This window comes from Peromyscus maniculatus, chromosome 13 (genome assembly GCF_049852395.1).
Source record: "Peromyscus maniculatus bairdii isolate BWxNUB_F1_BW_parent chromosome 13, HU_Pman_BW_mat_3.1, whole genome shotgun sequence".
Classification (NCBI taxonomy): domain Eukaryota; kingdom Metazoa; phylum Chordata; class Mammalia; order Rodentia; family Cricetidae; genus Peromyscus; species Peromyscus maniculatus.
The window spans coordinates 56110400-56131696 of record NC_134864.1 but is presented as its reverse complement, the minus strand read 5'-3'; the positions used below and the strand labels follow the sequence as shown (position 1 = coordinate 56131696).

Genomic DNA, 21297 nt, shown 5'->3' with positions numbered 1-21297 from the left:
TCATAGAGTCTTTCAGGATAATGGTTCAACTAGAGAATGATTAGAACACTGGTCACATAAGAACAGATACAGGTTTAGTAGTAAATAATAGAAATGAGAAGAACAGGGCTGGGGAGACAGCTCAGTGGTTGAGGCACTTGCCACACAAGCCTGAGGACCAGAGTTTGGATTCCCAGGAACATAAATGCTGAGTGGGTGTGATGGGCTGCCTGTCATTCCAGCTTTGGAAGGCAGAGACAGATGAGCCCCAGAGCAAGGTGGCTTCCAGGACTATCTACATCAGCAAGCTCTGAGTTTGATTGAGAGACCCTGCCTCAATGAATAAGGAGGAAGACTGACAGAAGACATTCCTAAAATCCACCCTGGGCCTCTACATGAGTGCATGTTGCACACATATGCCAGCACAGATACACACACACACACACACAATGATAGAAAAAAAAATTAGAGGGAGCACGTTGGCAAAGTAATGGAATTCCAGTTCAACTTTTAGATGGGAAGGGTTTGAAGTAAACCAGGAAAACAAAGGTTGTGCGAGGCATCGGAGATACAGTGGTCTACAGCAGGTCTTCACCCTGTGTGATGAGGCTTTGGTGAAGGCAGATGTCACACAAACTACATGAAAGGTTACAGCTGTGACCAGCACTGCCCAAGAGAGACACATGATGGTAGAGAGGCAGGTAACAGGGCAGTCCAACCAAACTGCACCTTGAGACCAAAGGTAGATGGGCAGCCACTGGTTGAGAAGGTGAAGACCTCACGGACAAACACCAAAGACAGAAAGCAGTACCTGATGCTGGGACAGAGCAGGAGCAGGAGAGGCCGCAGAGAGGTGAGGGATGTCCTGATAGCAGAGCTGTGAACTGCCCTGAAGGTTTTGGTTGCCTTTCAGGGGTCATGTACTGCTTTTGCTCTTGTGTCTCCTTGGATTTGTGAGATTGTCTAATGAACATGGGGAATACTCATGAGTGAAAAGGGCAGCATCATAACTCTGGCCATCTTTCCAACTCTCCATCATTTCCAAGCTTACAGAATATTAACAAAGCCATCTCATTTTCAGGGCTGACACTGGGCGCTGGCCTCAGCCTGACCCAGGTAAAGGACATCTTGGCAGATGTGGTCTCCAGGCTCCCCGAGGAGAGGACACAGATGTACCGTGCTCTCCTGAAGCATCTGAAGACCCTGGCTGGGCAGCAGATCAGGAACATGGCTGTAGGTTCTCTGCACCTTCCTCTGGGTGGGGTTCTTTAAGGAGGAAAGATGGCCTTAGTCACTATTTCCGTTTCTGGCTGTACCCACCTGTTTTCCACGTGGCTGAATGAGTGGTTACCTACTTCAGACCCCTGCAGAGTAAGCCACTTAAATGGCCAGGTTAAATGCAGGGATGACATCTCCTGGTTCATTCACCCATGATTTTACACTGTCTGTGATTTTCTGTTGAGGATTTGTCTATCCAATCCAGAAGCTTCTGTCTTTAAAAGCCCCCAAAGAGGTTTTTGGACTAGTTGCCTTATAAAGATGGGTTTGTTGAAAACAATTAACCTGGTCACAGATGTGAATGAGAGCCACACAGTCTGCTCAACATCTTCTGTGGTTTCATACTACCTCTATAATTTTCAGACTAAAATATTAACTATAAATACAGTAGCCACATGAATGACCATCAACAGTAAGTAATGTAGAGCAGAGTTATCATTGATGGCCCTCAATCGCTCTATATGAAAGCTAGGGAGAGCTCAGTGATAGAACATCCACTTAGTGTGTGCAAGGTCTTGGGTTTGATACCCAGTATAACAATAAAAGAACTACTAGACTTTCTTCAGTCCAATCTAAATCTTCTCTGATGACTGTGAATGTATTAGTTAGTATTTTATTGCTAGGAAGAGACACCATGACCATGGCAACTCTTATAAGGAAAACATTCAATTGGGGCTGGCTTACAGTTCAGAGGTTCAGTCCATTGTCATCATGGTGGGAAGCATGACAGCATGTAGGCAGACGTGGTGCTGGAGAGGTAGCTGAGTTCTGCATCTGGATCCACAGGCAGCAGGAAGAGACAGTGAGCCACTAGTCCTGGCATGAGCTTCTGAGACTTCAAAGCCCACCCCTAATGACACACTTCCTCTAACAAAGCCACGCCTACTCCAACATGGCCCACTTCCTAACAATGCCACTCCCTGTGAAGCTATGGGGCCATGTCCATCCAAACTACCACAGTGGATTTGTGTTTTGGATGTCTTAATTATTAATCTCCTAATGTTAATGTTCTGATTTGCCTGATTTGGAGTGCCTGCAGTGTCCTTATTGGTCATCCCATCTGTGGTTCACCACCTGACGTGTGTTCTTACTGGTGGAACCATCAGTAGTGTTTTTTTCTGGGAGGCAGATTGCTCAGAGCACAGGGATCTACCCCCAGGCCACATTTCCCATGTGGTGTCTCTCACCGGAATCTCTCATTATGCCACCAGCCAGGAAGGGATCCATAAGGCTTGGCTGGAAGGAGACGTTTTTGTTTTTTTTTTTTCACCCTGCAGATGCCGCTTGTCTCCAGGTGCTAGCGGGTCCCCTCCTTCAAACACTCGAGGTCTCAACAACTTCATCGCCCCAAACACACTTCTCTGGCCCCCACACTCATAGCCCCACCCTCCCACCAATACTTACAAGCAATCTGTGTGGCTTTGTTTAACCATTTCCTGTCTGCCGTCATGCAAGCTACAATGCATTAACTGCAGCATAGTGACCTCATGCTTAAATCACAGCTTGATTTTCCTAACTGAGGTGGTTTTTACTGCCTTCCCTCTTTCTTTCTTTCCTTCTTCCTTTCTTTTTCTAAATAATTAAAATAAAAGAATAAGTCATTGCTTTAAACATTTCAGAATTTGCAAGAAAAACTTGGAGCCATACTGACATGTTTTATTCTAATGGCTGAATTATCCTGAAAAGAAATGTCCTCCTCTGTCTAATTCACAACAAAAACTCTGGGTTGCTTATTAGTATTTCTTTTAGTCCTTAGGTGGTCATATTATCAGCAGACTGCCGACCTCTGACCTCAACCCTATTTTGGGTGTAGGCAACTGCATCCTCAATGTTGCGTCAACAGGTGAGTTACTGAGTTCCCTTCTAGGCACAGATGAGTAATCCAGACACTGAGCACAGAGATGTGGAGTGATAGGAACTCATCATTCACACCATTTTCAGGGTGCTGATGTCTCATTTTGTTGTTGGAAGACCCTGACGCACACACATCGGGAAGACAGCAAAATGACACCCTTCTAGCAATCGAGAATTGTCAATAGATCCATCTCCACTTGATTTACTCTCTGATTGTGTGAGATATTATTAATTGTCAACCTGATAGGATCTGTAATCAATAAGAGACAACCCTTTAGGAACACCTTGATTCTGAGTCTACCCTGACTTAGGGTCACATTCCACATGATGAGGACTCATATTGCAAGACTGTCCCCACTTCAGACCCCAACCACAAACTGGGTCTCTGGAACTTCTGACCAAAATCAGGGTTTCCATGACCCCACCCTTTGGGTCTATTATTTTGCTACCTTGGCTCCCAAAACTCAGGCATGCGCTTTACTATCATCTTAGTTAGGGTTTCTGTGAAGGGACACCGTGACCACAGCAACCTTTACACAGGAAAACATTGAATTGAGGTAGTGGCTTTCAGTTCAGAGGTTCAGTCCATTATCATCATGGTGGGGAGCATGGTGGTGTGCAGGCAGACAGGGTGCTGGCTACATCTCGATCAAAAGGCAACAGGAAGTGGACTGTGGGTCAAACTGAGTGAAACTTGAGCAAAAGAGACCTCAAAGCCCGCCCCCACAGTGACACACTTCCTTCAACAAGTCCACACCTACCCCAACACAGTCACACCTCCCAGTAATGCTGGGGACCATTTTCTTTCAAACCACCACAACTGTGTTTGCCCATTTACTGTATGGGATATTATATATGTCAAAGGTTACTCGTGAGCCCTGGGTGAAGACATCACAGGGCGGTACTCATGGGAAAGGACACAGAGCTGCTAAGTTCTCTCCAAGCCAACCACCGTCCAGATACCTCCACATGTTCCGTCATCTGGACCCAGTCTTTAGAACCTCATGGTAGATGTGGTTGAGGACCCAACTGGTGTTTGCTAAAGTATCAATCTTCTCATCACGTGGTTGGTTCCCCTGGCAACCAGCTCCCATCCTGAAGCCATTCAAGTGCCCACCAAGAGTCACTTCATCAGTGAGAAAGATGCTTCCCTCATGCAGGAAATCCCAGGGAGTTTAGATGTCAGATGCCCCTACCTCTCAGGAAATCACACAGGCCCAAGAGTTCTTTATCATCAAAAAGAACCGAAAGGCAAACACTGAAGCAGGACAGTCTCCTAGCTCTCCTGCCCGGGGCTCTAGTGCTCCTGTCAGAGACTAGGACAGGAGCCAAACTTGTATTTCTTACTAGCTCATAACACTGCGGGCACTGTATGCATGTGTGTGTGCACTGTATGCGCACGAGCGTGTATGTGTGTGTGTGTGTGTGTGTGTGTTTATGTGTGTGCACTCATGCATGTGTGTGTGTACTGTGTGCATATGTGTATGTGTGTGTGTGCACTGCATGCATGTGTGTGTGTACTGTGTGCATATGTGTATGTGTGTGTGTGTGCACTGCATGCATGTGTATTTGCACTGTGTGTATGTGTGTGTGTTTGCGCACGCGCGTGTTAGATCAAACTCAGAGCCTTGAGTATGCTAAGCAAACACTCTACCATTGGGCTGGAACACCAGTGCCACATGAGTCCTGTCGTGGGAAATTCTATAGCAGAATCCACAGGAGAGGATCCATGGCCATCACATGCTTACCCTTTGTGATGTCAAGGGCTACTACACAAATCATCATTAACGCTCACCTTGTCGAATAAACTTATTTAAAAGGGAGGTTCCAGAAGGACAGGACAGTGAAGTAGTCCCCATGTGGTGAGACAAAGAAAGCTCTTCCTGGGTCACACATTACACAATCAAAATCAGTCTATTTTTACTTGACTTTTGATCAGAAAATGTATTCGTTAATTTGAGCCAACACCCTTTCCATCAATCCTTCTCCAGAATGTCTGTTACCTCTGGGCACAGATCACACCCACCTTCAAAGGACAAAGATTCATCCTCACCCAGGCTCAGGAAGAAGACCACCCCCACAAAGAGTTCCCAAAATGCCACAAGGAAATATGTCACCTTATCCCAGGTGGCTTTCTCTAGAAGTGTGATGTTTATTTCTGGGTCTGTGTTTTAGGATTTGGGTTTGAAATAATCACATGAGTTTGTTGTTATTTCATGTGTTGAGGGACATGACTACCATTATCCATATTTCATCTACTAATATCCCTGTCTTCACAAAAGATGTCCGCATGCTTACCATATGCCTTCAGACATTTGAAGTCCTCACCCTCGCTCATTCATGTGTGCTCTGCCCACCCCACAAACATCGTCTGGCTCTGTGAACACATGTACACACTGATTCAGGATGTTCTCCCGCTAAGTCACACACTGTGAGATGGGCAATGTTTCCCACACACTGGATGACCCTGCCACTACAGGGAGAAGGCTGTCATTACCAGGTGAGAATCAGATCATGGGGTTGCATGAGTTTCAGGTAGCTATTTTTCCATTTAATTTCCACTTTAGATGTTTTGTTTTGTTTTTCGAGACAGGGTTTCTCTGTGTAGCTTTGCACCTTTCCTGGAACTCACTTGGTAGCCCAGGATGGCCTTGAACTCACAGAGATCCACCTTTCCTGGAACTCACTTGGTAGCCCAGGCTGGCCTTGAACTCACAGAGATCTGCCTGGCTCTGTTTGCTGAGTACTGGGATTAAAGGCATGCGCCACCCCCCAGCTTGGAACCTGTTTTTAGAATAGGAATACCACTGGATATTATCAAGAAAAGATCTACAGTTGTATAGGCCTTTGATGAAATGCTTTTGCTTTGGCAGAAGGAGCCCAGCAAATCCCTCTGGATGATCGCTTTCTTGCCGGACTACCAGATGCGAGCCTGAAGCCAGACCAAGTGCTCATCTCTGTTTTCATGCCCCTCTCTGGGAAGGTATGAGGTCACAGGGTTACAGTATCCACTGGCATCGCTGGTCTTTACCCTGAATTAGCCTTGGCATAGAGAAGCACAGAATTTGTAGCAAATGCCTTTTGCTTGCAGAGGTGCAAATAATTCCAGATTCGATGTAACCAGCTCCTTCAACAATGTCTTGCAGCATCAGGACATTGTGTTCTTTCCCCACCTAGCTCTCAGGCTCAGGACACTTGGATCCACAGAGCAGTTCAGTGAAAAGGACCGATGTCCTCAAGGGATAGGTGAGGAGATGGCACTCCAAGGAGGTTTTATCATTTCAACCAAGATTTATGGTGAAAGGTTGGTGGAAACAGGAGCCCAAGCCGCCACCAGCCTCAAAAGAGCTAAGTAGAAGAGTCATCTAAAAAATCATTTGGCCTTACTGTACCAGATTAATGTTTCCTTTAAATTATTGAAAATTACAGAGACGTGCATGATGGGCCAGTGAGCTCCGCTTATAGGAGGACGCTCTCAGCATATCAGGCTTTCACGTGGTCATTGGTGGAGAAATACAGCTTTGACACACTTTCCATTCAGTCACAATATCTGTTTGCTATCCAGAAGCTTGGGCAAGTGTTTGTTGCTGTAGTCTCGGGTTTTGTTTTTGAGAGCAGTTCAACCCAAAAAGGGGAAGCGGTCGTCACTGCCAAGCACACTCATTCCATTGACTCTTGCCCACAGTGTCATTCACTCACTCGCCATTCGTTGAGGGGCTTCTGAGCAGATGGAATGCCAAGGACAGACTGAGAAGTCACTTTCACTTACCCAAAACATGAATAGGTACCTTCTCTCTGCCAGGGCCTAAAACAGATTACAGTTTTAGCCAAAGTTCAGAGATGTAGCCAAATAAATGAGAACAATAAAATTAAAGATTCGCTGCTGCTGATTGAGGAGCAGATCTTAACGTTCAGAACCTCGTGGGCTAGCTTCAAAGATGCTACGACTTCCAAATGAGTTTTGCCAAAGGAGAAGAGAAACGGTGTTCTAAGCACGGAGACTATTCCGGGGTTCAAGTGTCTTAGTGAGAGTATCTGTAGTGAGTAGGAGGACTCAGAAGTTAAAAAGAAAAGCACATTCCATGCTCCATCACCCACATTGTATTCCTGTCACCACCCCCCCCCCCCAAAGTTCAACCTAAATCAGTTCACGAGGAGAGAATCAGATAAACCTAGTTAGGGACAGTCCACAAACAGTCTGTGGTTCCCCACATTCAGTGTCATGGAGGAACAAAGCACGGTACTCCCTCAGAACAAAGGAACTAAGGGGGTTGTGACCATGCCACCTTCACCATCCAAGGCAGGGTGGGGGTCCCACCTGCACGCATGTAGAAATGTGAATGTGAACAGTATGTCAGATAATAGCATCATATCATTACCTGCTAATAAAGCTTGCAGATATCAATGCCATTGACATGGCGCTATAGAGGAGAAAGCCCTTGTATTTTTTTTTTTTTTTTTTTTTTGGTTTTTCGAGACAGGGTTTCTCTGTGTAGCTTTGCACCTTTTCCTGGAACTCACTTTTTAGCCCAGGCTGGCCTCGAACTCACAGAGATCCTCCTGGCTCTGCCTCCCGAGTGCTGGGATTAAAGGCGTGCGCCACCACCGCCCAGCAAGCCCTTGTATTTTAGGAGTTACATATAGACATATTTAGTGAAGAATTATCCTGGTGTCAATGATTCATTTCAACAAAGGTTGAGTGTGTGTGTGTGTGTGTGTGTGTGTGTTAAGCTTAAGGGTAGGCATATGTGATTAGTCACTGGTAAATCCATGAATCTAAGTGAAGGATATATATTTATTTACAGTTCTGCTCTAAGACGGCTATGGATTTGAAACATTTCAAAATAAACAGCCGTTCTTCTCGTTTTTTTCCAGTGGGAGTTTGTGTCAGCTTTCCGACAGGCCCCACGTCAGCAAAATGCCCTTGCGACGGTGAACGCCGGAATGAGGGTTGTTTTCAACGAAGACACAGGCACCCTGGCGGACTTCCGCATCTTATATGGAGGCGTTGGTGCGACCACAGTCAGCGCAAATAAATCCTGCCGGCGGCTGATCGGAAGGTGACTTACAGACGCTTGCTCTTCCCAGATGAGTCGCTGTCCTTTGAACAGTGGCAGCTGACATGATTATCAAAGGGGAGGAACTGTGCCTTCTCTCTGTGGCCGGAGCACTTTGGAGTAAGCACAAGGAAACAGCTCGCCCGAAGACGGCGTTGGTGTGTGCTATGCTCTTCCTGTGTGAGAAAGTAAATTTGAGCAACCTTTGTTTATATTTTAGGTTTCCTTTGATAAGTGTACCAGGCTTTTTCTTGGGGGCCACCAACCAGTTCCCAAATTGTGACGCAGAGACCTATTCTTAGTTTTGAATGCTTGGCCTAGCTTAGCTGGCTAGCTCTTTTAACTTAAATGAACCTGTTCGTTAATCTAGCTTTTGCCTCGGAGCTTTCCACCTTTCTTACTTCTGTATACCTAACTTTCACTGCTTCTTGGGTCTGCTGGCTGGCGGCTGCCTGGATTCCGGCCCCGGGTGTCTCCCTCATTCTCTCCTCTCTTCTTCTCTCGTTCCTTCTTTCTCTTGGGCCTAGATGTCTCCTCCTATTCATTCTCTCTGCCTGCCAGCCCTGTCTATCCTTTCTCTGCCTAGCTATTGGCCATTCAGCTCTTTATTAGACCAATCAGGTGCCTTAGGCAGGCAAGGTGAAACAGATGCAACATATTTACATAATTAAACACACATCCTTACATCATTAAACAAATGCAGCATAAACAAATGTAACACACCTTTACACAGTTAAAGTAATATTCCACAGCATAAACAAATGTAACACATCTTTGCCTAGTTAAAATAATATTCCACAACAGGTAAGTATTAAATACTTGTTTGGCCCTGCCCATACTGAATTGGTTACATTCCTTTCCATGTGCCCAGGTGTTGGGATGAAGGGATGTTGAATGAAGCTTGCCAGCTGGTTCTGGAAGAAGTCTCCCTGCCAGCATCAGCCCCTGGAGGAATGGTGGACTACCGACAGACGCTGACCATCAGCTTCCTCTTCAAATTTTACTTAGAAGTGTTGAAGCAGTTAAAGATGAGGGTAAAGTTGTGGTTGTCCTTAGGATGCCCTGGGGAAGAGAGTTTGTTCTAGATGCTTCTCCAGCCTCTGGGAAGCTTAAGGGAACACCATGTGCTGACCTCACTATAGTTCTGTTCGTGAGCTACGTTTCTGAGGACCATGCTGAATGAAACCTGAAGCTCTCCTTAAGTTCACTCAAACTTCCCCAGAGCAATAAAAACAAAAGTCAGAAGACCGTGCAGCAACAAACATTTAAAATCCTGTATCTCAACTAAATCTCCACAAGAAGTACTCTCCATTAAATAAACTATACGTCTGTATTCCAGGATCCCCGTGGATACCCTGACATCTCCAAGAAACTCTTACATGTTCTGGAAGACTTCCCTTTGACCATGCCACAGGGGATGCAGTCATTTAAGGTCGGTACACTTTCTCAATGAACAGAATGTGGTAGAATATTATTTTAAGGTATGTTACTTTTGTTTTTGTTGCATTTGTTTAACTCTGTGAAGCTGTGTTATTGTGCCTGTGTGAAACACCTGATGGTCTAATAAAGAGCTGAATGGCCAATGGCAAGGCAAGAGAAAGGATAGGCGGGGCTGGCAGGCAGAGAGAAGATATAGAGAGGGAGAAATCTAGGAGGAAAGCTCTAGAGCCAGAGAAGGAGACGTCTCCAGCCATCCAGCAAGCCACAAAGAAAGGTATGCAGTAATAGAATGGGAAAAGCCCAGAGGCAAAAGGCAGATGGGATAAGTTAAAGCTGGCTAGAAACTAAGCCAAGCTAAGGCCAGGTATTTATAAGTAAGAATAAGTCTCTCCGTGTGTGATTTATTCGGGAGCTGGGTGGTGAACCCCTCCCCCCCCCCCCCCCCCCCCCGCCAAGAGTGAAAAACACCACCAACAGGACAGCCAAATGGGGCTGCAGCTGTTTTTTGACCTGGTTTTACTTTGGATCTCAAGTTGCTACTGTGGTCTTTTAAGAAAGGTTCAGCTATGGAATTACATTCATACTCAATAGTCAGAAAATGCAGTAGAATGGTAGTTTCTATTGACGATAGCCAACAAAACTAAATCTCTAGAAATAAAATCAGGAAAAAAATATGCAGTGCTTGTATAAAACAAACTCTTAAACTGCTGATAAACTTTTTCAAAGAAAGTGTATTTGAATTAAAAGAAACACAGGTCATAGTAGGAAAACATAGCATATAAAGATAACAATTTTATCATAAGTAATGTAGATATTAAATATATTTCCAATCATAATGCTGACAAGAGTTTTGGAAATTTTGATTTCAAGGTTTATCTAGAAATCTGGAAGCAGGCATTTATACAAACCAATAACGAGGAGTGGACCCAACCCTCTTCAGCCCTGATGACGCTGAACCTCCAGCTCTAGGAGCTAAACATATAGGCACTGCACTAAACATCATAATCATTACAGGATTCAGGAACAGACTGAAGATCAATAAAGCAGCACATAGTCCAGAAACAAACCAGGAAGCGTGCCATCATGAAAACAAAATTACATTTCAAATAAACGGTCAAATGGGGGGTTTAAGTAAAGACTTCTATGTGAGTCACTTTAAAAATAAAGAACAGAGCCATGTTTTCTACCTTACAGTGCATGTGAAGTCCCGATTTATTACTATTTTAAACATTAAAAAGCAGCAACATGAAATCACTAGGTTAAGGGGTGTGCAGATTCGGAGGAGGTCTTCCAAACAGGACTGACACCCAGACGCCATGCAGGAAAGCCTGACAGATCCAGCCACATAAAAGAGAATGCACGAGCGATTAAAAAAAAAAAACATGCACAGCAAAAACTTTTACAAATGAATAGACGTAAAGAATTGGCAGATCACTGGGGAAAAAAAATTTAACTACAACGTTAAAACAGACAGAGCCTCACTCAGAATTTTTTAAATGCATTTTAAGACAACTGTGAGATAAATTTTCAGTCTATCAGACTGGAATAATTTAAAATCTTCATCGTGCCCAGGTCTCACTGGACCTGAAGTATTTTTCTACAAACCCGGTCTCATAGAATCAGGTTGCTGAAATAGAGCAGCCTATCTGTAAAGGTAGTGGGGCTCTCTGAGATCCCAGCAGCAGGGGGCAGCAGAGACCTCCTGTGCTGTGTGGATTCATTTCACGCCCCGGTTTTAAGAGGCTTTTTCTGTTGCGTTTTCTGAGGCAACGGTTAAACAAAAAGAGACAGCGTTATCCGTTCCTGTCACTGTCTCCGTGGCAGGGAGTGCTCAGGTGGCCGCTGGCTGGAAGTTACCTGGAGAGCCTCCTTGCCAGGTTTCACACTACTTTGCTGAGGAGACATGAATGTCTGTTCACCCCACGTAGGGAACCTCTGAGGGGACAAAGGAAAGAGCCCAGCCAAGTCCAGCTTGGTGAAACCATGAATGTATTGGACTAACTCATGGGGGCACAGGTGAGGGATTACTTACAGGACTATGGGTAGCCCCCAAACAACTGTGTCGCCAAAAGGTCCCACCCCAGTGGCGGGCCAGCCCTCCTGACCTTTCTAGTCACTCATGTAGAGCTCAGACTCCTGTTTCCATCAACAAAGGTGTTGCTTACACAGGCCTCTCTGTCCTCTGCTCCCATTAAAGAAATCCACCACGGGCCCAGCTCAGATGACTGCCGTGATGGAGCTCTCTGTACTTAACTAGTAATGCAGATTAGCTTTTTCTAGTGCTAGCTATGATAAAATACCTCAGGTAAATCAACTTCCAAAGAGCAAAGGCTCATTCAGCTCACGGTTTCAGGAATTTGCCCCTATGACTGGTTGGCTCCCGTTTCAGGGAGACCGTGGTGAGGTAGAACATCATGGAGGACAGTGTGTTGTAGAACCAAGTTGCTCACCTCATGGCAGCCAGGAAGCAGGGATGAAGAGGAGAAAGAGCTGTGGTCCCGATCCTTTCTCCAGACCCCCAGTGATCTAACTTCCTTCTGCTAGGCTCTGCCTCTTGAAGGCTCTACCCCTCTTCCCAGTATCACCCCAGGATGGTCACCGGGCCTGCAACACCAGGTCTTTGGGAAGATAATTCAGACCTAAATTACAGAAGGAAACATGAGAAAACTTTATACCCATCCATTGGTGCCTGTCCTGTCAACAGAGCTGCCTTTAGAAGTTTTGATGTACCCTTCAGGGTTGGGGAAAGTGTGAACTGAGAAATTAGGGTTATGTACACACACACACACACACACACACACACACACACACACACACACACACACACACTGTTTTTTATTTCTTATTAGAGAAGAAAAGTGTGTCCTTCAATTCTCATACAAATCTAAAACATATAGCAGAGATTTTTTTTTTTCAAGACAAGGTTTCTCTGTATAACAAACAGCCTTGGCTGTCCTGGAACTTGCTATGTAGACCAGGGTAGCCTTGAACTCACAGAGATCCTCCTGCCTCTGACTCTCGAGTGCTGGGATTAAAGGCATGCACCACCATAACCCGGTTTAGCAGAGATTTTTTTTTTTAATCATTAATGAGGAAACTATTTTTTAAAAAATCAGTGAATAGAAGTGAAAGGGATTGAGTTTGGTGAAATGTGGCTGATTTAGATGCAAAACCAGAAAATACCTTGCAGAGAACCTGTAACCTTTGAGACCATTTTTTCCTACAGGAAACAAGTAACTTGATTCTCTCTGGAAAACAAAATCAAACCTTGCATGTCCCCATATAACTCTGCATCTCCACCCCACCTCAGCATCATAAAAAATGGAGGAAACCCTGCATGTCCCCACGTAACTGCAGTCTCTACCTCCCCTCAGCATCATAGAAAATGGAGCAAATCCTGCATGTCCCCACGTAACTGCATAGGCGGATTCCAGAGGCTTGCTGGCCAGCCAGTCTAGCTCAACAGCAAGCTCCAGGTTCAGTGAGAGAGGTCCTGCCTCAAAAATAAGGCGAAGAGTCGAAGACACTAGATGTCAAGTTCTGCCGCTAATTGATGACGCTGTCTTCAATGGCCTCTCACTGAGATCTATTTATAAACCTTACAGGTTTCCTCAGAAAATAGGTCTCCTCGCTGCTAGCTGTCACAAAATCTTTGTTCAGGTGGAATCCCTGCTTGTCTCTCTTTACCAGGTGTGAGCACCCTTCTGTTTTACACAGTGAGGGGGGGGGGACTCCCTCCCAGACACCGGATCAGTCACAGACCACCCCCGAACACCTGTTTCACAGAGATCCTTCATTAAGCAGGGAGGAGAGTTAAAGTGGCTGCTTTCTGACTGTGACCTTGCAGGTCCATTCTTAAGAGAAAAGGGGAGGTCGGGGTTAGAATGGGCTGGGGTGCAGTGGGAAAGGAGGGAGGGGAGGAGGGAGAGGGGGAGAGGACACAGGAAAGGGGGAGGGACATCTGTCCCAGAGGACAAAGGACGGCCTCTGGATAGAGGAGACAGACATGGCACATGGGCAAATGGTGGTTTATAAAGGTAGAGGGAAAAAAATCCATGTTAGGATGAGGTGTTTAACTTAATTGGACATGTTAATTAGATGAGCCAAAGGGGGCTTCTGGTTGTTGGACTTTGGTAGTCAGTCTCAAGAGGAGGAAGTGACCAAATAAAGGAGTAGACTTTGGTTTTTAGCAAGGCAGAGGGAATGGGGAGAAGGGGAGGCCTGCCAGAGTCACGTGCTGCAGTGGGCTAGTGTCCCTTCATGCAGATAGGCAACGGGAAAGAAGAAAAACCCAGGTTGAGCTGAACTGAGCTGCTTTGGAAAGCTTGCCTCAAGAGAATGGGCAAGACGGCCACTTCCTGGTGGATCCTGCTGACCCTGGTCTTTCTTAATCGTTTCCTTCTGTGTTCTGTTTTTAACACAGGGTGTGGACCCCCGGCAGCCCCTGCAAGACCCAGTCGGGCGTCCCATCATGCATCAGTCTGGCATTAAACATGCCACAGGGGAGGCAGTCTTTTGTGATGATATGTCTGTCTTGGCAGGAGAACTCTTCCTGGCCGTGGTAACCAGCAGCAGGCCACACGCTAGAATCATGTAAGCGATGATGGTGGGATTGGGAGGTTTGGAATACCCAGCGGGTACCTAGGGATGAGGTTGCCTCTCGGCAATTAATCCACTCAACACACTGGAAACACAATGTGAGCATGTATCTTGAAAACACAAGATGAAGGGAAACCGTGGATGTGGGAGCGTAGAAGAGGAAGCCCCTACTATATGGACAACTTTTTTCATCTGAAGAACTTGCTGTTCTTATCTGAAAATTTAATGGGGCAAGAATGACTTTCCTGCCTGTGAGACCCCCAAAGCTGTGATCCTCTCTGTCTTTTATGACGGTCTACCTTCAGAGGAGCCCATTTCTCAAAGTGCCAGCCCCTGAGCACTGGCCTAGGGAAGCAGGCATGGACTCACCCTGGAAGGTGAGGCTAGTCTGTGCCCAGTGGAACGAGTGTCCTCTACCTCCAACATCATTTGGCCCGTGTTAAGACTCCACATTGTGGACTTGCCTAGTGATGCTCATGTGAATCCGGGGAGTTCCTCAGAATCTCCGTCTTCCCTTGGATGAGGTCCTCACCGCTGGGTGACACACATTATGGTTTTATCTCCTTCCCAGTTCCCTCGACGCCTCCGAGGCCTTGGCATCCCCTGGTGTGGTTGATGTGATAACAGCTCAAGATGTTCCTGGTGACAATGGCAGAGAAGAAGAAAGCCTGTATGCACAGGATGAGGTACTGGCAGGGGCTCTCCCCTGGTAGAGATCATTGCACCAGGGCTTTGTGTACGTGACCGCATACCCTCCCCAGTGACCTGAGACTACCTGTCTGCTAAGCCTTGCTCTGTAACTGACTTGGGGCAGTGAGAACCAGCTAAGCGGGCATACTTCTCCTTTTAAGACCAAGACATTGAGGCTTGGATACTTTGGTGACTTACCTGAGGCACATCAGTAGAGGCGCTGTTCATGCCAGCCTGTGCTCTGGGATACAAGTCACCCTCCCCGCCCCAATCTGGAGCACAGCCCTGCTTCCTCCCTGGCTGACAAGAGGAAGAAGCCATCTTTCATTCTCTCTCATGTATCCTCTGCTTCTCCTCAGGTGACTTGCGTGGGTCAGATCGTTTGTGCCGTGGCTGCTGATACTTACGCTCATGCCAAGCAAGCCACAAAAAAAGTGAAGATTGTCTATGAAGATGTGGAGCCCGTGATCGTGACAGTTCAGGTAACTTTAGCATCTGCTTGCTCTTGGGGCCACCTGGCAATGAGTTTTGGTAGGAAGCGTGAAAGGGTATTGTTAGAGGGAGATTCCTTAATTTATGGCATTTGTCACGCACTCTGGCGATAATACACACAGAAAAAAAAATTTCTGGAAGTTTCTTGCCTTCCTTTTTCCATCAGATACTTCTGGCTAGAAATGGGCCTCCAATCCCACTACAGACCCCTCCTGGGACCACCAGCCCTGAGGACACCTGAAACAAATCCTTCTGGTTTTCCCAATTTCCAAGTTTAACACTTGAATCTTAGAAAGTTCACCCCTTTGCCTCTTAGGTGGATTTGAAGATCTGTAAATTTGGAATTCATTTCTCTTAGCATCTGCCCTGGGTTCCATCTGCCCGGGCTCCATGTCATCTTTAAGTTTTCTGTTGCCCTACATGGGACTGGCCCCTTCCCCGGAGCGTGGAGAGGATCCTTTTGCTTTTCTTCACATTTTTCTAGATTCCAAGGTAAACTGCAGCAATTCCTTCTTGCATTTCGTGGCTGACCCACTAGAGAAGGAAGCAGCACCATTCACCAGGAGAGGGCCAGTGATGGGAATCGGCTGCATTGCTTGGCAGACCAGACAGCCTGCTGAGCGTTCTCTACTCTTTTACTACGGACTCATTAAGATTTGGCCACAGATCCCTACAGCGGGGTCACATACACTTGAAGTCAAGTGCTAAGAAAAATAAGAGATGAGCAGAGTTAACCTTACCACACTGGCTCATTGCATCAGAATAGACCAGGATCAGGAGGGTTAAGGACTGGTAAAGAGGTCAAAAGCAAAATCTAAGCGTTGAGGGAGGAAGGCTCAGGTGGACGCCTTAATAATATTTCTGAGTACGGCTCAACTTCTGACTTCCGTAAGAGAGAAGATTAATAAATTAGCTATGTAAGGTAGGTGTACAGAAGATAGGCAGCAACTGGAAACATCTGCCAGCCACAACACAGGAAACAAGCATATCCCTAGTTATATAAATATTTCCTAGAAATGAAAAAAGGAATAAAATAGGAAAACTGAACAAGTAGATCCAAGTAGGCAGACCACAAGAAGAAATTACAAATGGCCAATGTGTGATGCTGTGAATAAAAGAAGAAAATTAAGAGCTATAATGAGCTGTCGTTTTCCACAAAAATACCAAAGTGTGATAACACTGAGCGGGTGAGCTGTAGGAAAGGAAGCAGGTATTGTCTTATCTTCCTGAGATGAATAAGAAACACAACAATAATCTCTGTGAAGGAACATTAGCAACGTCTATGAAAAGTCTACGCAAATAAGTCCTTTGCCAGCAAGCCCAACATAGGATCTTATCCCCAGGCTTAGACTGCCCACCTGCAAGAGAAGGTCTTCAGAATCATTCCCTGCACCGTTGTTGGCAACAGTGAACACTGAACACAAGCCCAGGTCTCCTCTGTAGAATGGAACTAAAGCTTGGCAGAGCACTTGCCTAGCATGCAGGAGGCCCTGAGTTCAACCTCTTTGAACCAACACACACACACACACACACACACACACACACACACACACACACACACACTGGAATTATGTGGAATTGTGTGTACTTTTTTTATGAGCACATTCTGTATCCCATGGGTACAGAAAGATCTCTAAATCGTACTGATAAATGAAAGGCAAAAGTGTGAATAATCAGGGGGTGAAGAATACAGACTTATGTTTTTTTCGTATTTGCATATATCTGGAAGATATAAACAAAAAATACATAAAAATCTAACGGTAGTGCTTACCTTTGGGGGGTGCACCCACATATGTGCACCCACAGGAGGACTGCCTCTTCACCAATCTATGGGGGTGCTCTCTCACTTTGCAAATGCTGAAATATGTTGTTTAATTTCAAAAAAAAAGTTTTAAATATAGCTTTGAAGAAAAAAAGTGAACCATTCACAAAATAAAGAATCAAGAGAACAGCCAGCTGAGACTTTGAGAGGACCTTGGCTAAAGTAAGGGACTCGGTTATGTGTCTGATTCCAGCTACTGAAATTATTCTTTTTGTCACACTCATCAACATATCTGGCTATGACGGGAGGGTGGAGTGAACTCCAAAGCTAGTGTAAGTGTTTAGGCTAATCTAGCTGTAAGCCTCCATAATGGGTTTCTTCTGAAGATTAAAGAACACTCGTGTCCTGAATCCAGGGAAGATTGATGTGCGGTTGCATAATGGGCTGGAGTACACTGTGATCGTGTCTTCCAAAATGTGCCGGCTCAGAAGACAGGATCTAAGGTGTCCCCAGACTCACTGAGGGACTAGCCAGTCATGTGCTGGCTGGGGAATTTTGAAATTAATGCTTATCACTATACATGGGTTTCAGTGTGCAGGACCTGCAAATGACCAGACTGAGCAGCATGAATAACACCTTTTATTTGTTACCTTCCCAGGACGCACTGCAATATGAATCATTCATCGGACCTGAAAAAAAACTGGAAAGAGGAAATGTTCAGTCAGCATTTCAAAGTGTTGATCAAGTCCTCGAAGGTGAATTCTTTTGGGGAGGTGTTCAGGGAGGTGGTTGAGACAGGGTCTTACTCTATAGCTCTGGCTGGCCTCAAACTCACTATGTAGGAACCAGGCTGACCTCAAACTCACAGAGATCCGCCTGCCTCTGCCTCTTGAATGCTGGGATTAAAGGCGTGGTCTACCATACCCAGCCCTTTGAAGCTGAATCCTGAAGTACTTTCTTCTCAATTACAGGAGGTTTTAATACATTGATACTGCGGCTTCTATGAACGTTGAAGTGATGCTGTGGTGTATCCCAGCACTCCGGATAATGAGGCAGGAAGAACATGAGTTTGCAGGCAGCTTGGGCTGGGGCATAGTGAAAGCCGTCCCCAAAGCTAAGGGTGGGGGACATAGCTCAGTGGTAGTGCTTGCCCAGCACCTCCAAGGCTTAGATGAACTTAATGAATCTTAACTCTTCTCATGAAGTGAGCTATGAGGGGGAACACCCAGAATATCAGACTCAGAGAGAATTCTGGGAAAGATATGGGAGAGCTTGATTCATTGAGAAAAACAACAAACAAACAAAAACAACTCTACTACCTTTGCAGACAATGGAAAACATTTGGTATTTTTGAATAGGAAAGCGGCAGGGTCTCAGTTGCCATGTAGAGCACTTGGCAGAAAAACTCAGATTGAAATGGGATGAACCGGTCCATCATGGCCAGGTCAAAGGTCACCACAAAGTCGCCGTTGAGAGAACTGATGCTGTCTGGCAGGAGAATGTAAGTGAAGAGTTAGGCACTGACTAGATGTGACCAGCAAAGAACCTAAGACGACTCTGAAATTACAGACGGGTTGTCCAGGGGAAAAGTGATACTATTAGCAACATGGTTGACATCTTCGTGGACAGACAGATGAGGGATCCAAGTGGCATTGACCGTACCACCCACAAAAATGAGATGGAATTCATCAGCAGTTAAGAATTCAGAGGCTTGGAAAAGAGTGGAGCTGGAGACAAGTTTTGGGAGGATCCATAAAAATCAGTCTGGTCCTTAAAGGAGTAAAAAATACCTAAAAATCCATTTAAAATCCATATTTAACCTGTTTCCACAGGGATTTGACGTGACCTCCAGGTAATAAGACCAAACCCCGGGGTTCAAGTCGAAACTGATGCTGTGAAAAGAAAAATTTGAGACGAATTGAAGTTAAGAGTTTAATTGAGTGAAAATGAGTCTCAGATTAGGGGCTCGGAGGAGTTCAGAGCACTCTGCTCCCACGGGGTGGACAGAAAGATTCAGAGACAGGAAGAAAAGTGGGTGGAGAAACCGGTCAGTTGGTGGTTTCTGATTGGCTGAAGCTCCGGGGCTGGGATTAGCGGAGACTTAAAAAAAAAAAAACAAACAAACAAAAAAACAAAAACCACATTCATGAATTAGGCTGAAATTCATCATTGCAAGTATGGAGGCATTCTGGGGCCGAACATAACAGCACTGCAATAAAAGTTACAGTCACCAAACACTAGGAAAGGAGGGGCAGGAAGCAAAGGGGGCAGAGGATGAGAGGGGCCCAGTCTTCAGCGAGGATCCGCTGAACCCCTTACAGCTTCAAACCTGTTTCCCAGAGAAGTGAAGCTGGATGAACATGGTGATTCAGGGATGTTCACCAGGGACACTCAGCCCTGGAAGTCAATCGGGGCAGAAGAGTCAACACAGCCTAGAAATCCAGACCAGTTTAAGAGCTGTATTTGTGGATGGATCGTAAACACTCCACAGTTAGTAGATCTTCTAACTACTCCTTTACACACGTCCACCTTCTTGACTGCAGACCAGCCTTATTGTTTGTTTGTTTTTCGAGACAGGGTTTCTCTGTGTAGCTTTGGAGCCTGTCCTGGCATCTGCTTTGTAGACCAGGCTGGCCTCGAACTCACAGAGATCTGCCTGCCTCTGCCTGATGAGTGCTGAGATCAAAGGCTTGTGCCACCACTGCCCAGACAGCCTTATATTTTAAGAATCGTTTCTACATTTATTTGGGGGTGTGGTGGTGGGGTGCAAATCTTCAGCCTTGCCATCAAGTACCTTTATCCATTGGCCTATCTCACTGACCCTCAAAGTTTATTTTTTAATACCTATGACGATGAATCATAGGTTTCTGAAACTTTTGCTTCCTTAGGCAAAATTTGTAAATGGAAGGAGGAGGAGAGACAAATTTATCCTGCCCTCCTCCTCCTCTCCCTCATCGCAAATCTGTACTCTGTCTGTGTTTTTGTGTGGGTGGGGGTGCAGTTTGTAGTGTTGAGAATCTGACTCAGACCCTGACACTTGCCAGCCAGGTGAGCACTTTACCACTGTGGGTCCTAGCGAAGTCTCTTCCAGCTCAGTGGGTAACTGAGATGTGGTCTGTGGTTTTAATACGCCCAACAAGCAAATGAAAAGACATCAGGCTGAGTGAGTGTCACTGTTCCAGTACAAGTTTCTGTATGCTATGTAAAATCATTAACTGTCCTGGGCAGCCTCGTTGCAGAGATGAATTTACCCTTAGGTAAATCATCTTGTACTTGAAATCCCAGTTGTTGCTCAAGCCAACAGAAATTAATTTCTAGTTCTTAAGAACGCACTGACATGAGTAGGTAGGGAAATGGAGCCAAATGCATAGGAGATTTTAAATTGCATATAATTAGCCAATTATGCATAATGACAGCTGCTTATGGGAACGTTGTCAAATTGCAATGATTTTTTTTTTAAAAATCAAGACAGGAAACTAAATGCTATTCCCATGACCTAAAAGAAAATCATGACATTTAGCAAAACATGCCATACTCCACTTCAGATGTTTCTAAAGGATGTGTCTCTAAAGCTACGTGTGTTTGCTGTGTCTAAAAGGGGAAGTGCACTTTGGAGGCCAGGAACATTTTTACATGGAGACCCAGAGCGTACGTGTGGTACCCAAGGCAGAGGATAAAGCCATGGATATATATGTATCAAGCCAGGATGCAGCATTTGCTCAGGTAGGTTTCATTTTAACGTGCCATTCATCTGACTTCCAGCTATGAGATGAAGGTAGGAGATACCAGTTAGACCAAAGTTGAACATCAAGTCACAGAGGCAAAACCGAGCCCCGATTTTTAGCAGCTCCTTCTGTCCTCTACAAAAGTCTATCCACTTCTCAGATGCCGGCTGCCTCCCGTCTCACTGGGAAATAAACTGAGGCTACAGGGCGTGGCTGCTCCTAGTCTTCATCTTCCTGAAGCCCCTCCCACCTCCAGGGTGTGGTGGGGGGCCTCTCTCCTCTGCAGTCGGAAGCTTTACATCTGCACTTTTGGCCCCATAGAAACCCACATTTGCCTCTGCTGTGTTCTATGATGTCAATTTCTAATTATTCGCAACCTGTTCAGATCAGCACACAAAAACATGTTTGCCGTGTGTGTGTG

The 21297-nt window shown here is 45.6% G+C and overlaps 1 protein-coding gene across 5 annotated transcripts in view; it reads left to right on the top strand.

Annotated features, from left to right (window-relative positions):
- The window catches only part of LOC102906998 (aldehyde oxidase 3), a 91863-nt gene that overhangs the window by 27203 nt on the left and 43363 nt on the right, over positions 1-21297 (top strand). For all 5 annotated transcript variants that reach the window (XM_076550497.1, XM_076550499.1, XM_076550500.1 and 2 more), the window contains 11 exons: positions 1061-1212; positions 3007-3100; positions 5985-6094; positions 7987-8171; positions 9040-9202; positions 9508-9600; positions 14032-14201; positions 14779-14893; positions 15257-15379; positions 17810-17906; positions 20750-20874. In XM_076550497.1, coding sequence (XP_076406612.1) covers positions 1061-1212; positions 3007-3100; positions 5985-6094; positions 7987-8171; positions 9040-9202; positions 9508-9600; positions 14032-14201; positions 14779-14893; positions 15257-15379; positions 17810-17906; positions 20750-20874 — 1427 coding nt within the window. The remainder of the gene's footprint in view (positions 1-1060; positions 1213-3006; positions 3101-5984; positions 6095-7986; positions 8172-9039; positions 9203-9507; positions 9601-14031; positions 14202-14778; positions 14894-15256; positions 15380-17809; positions 17907-20749; positions 20875-21297) is intronic.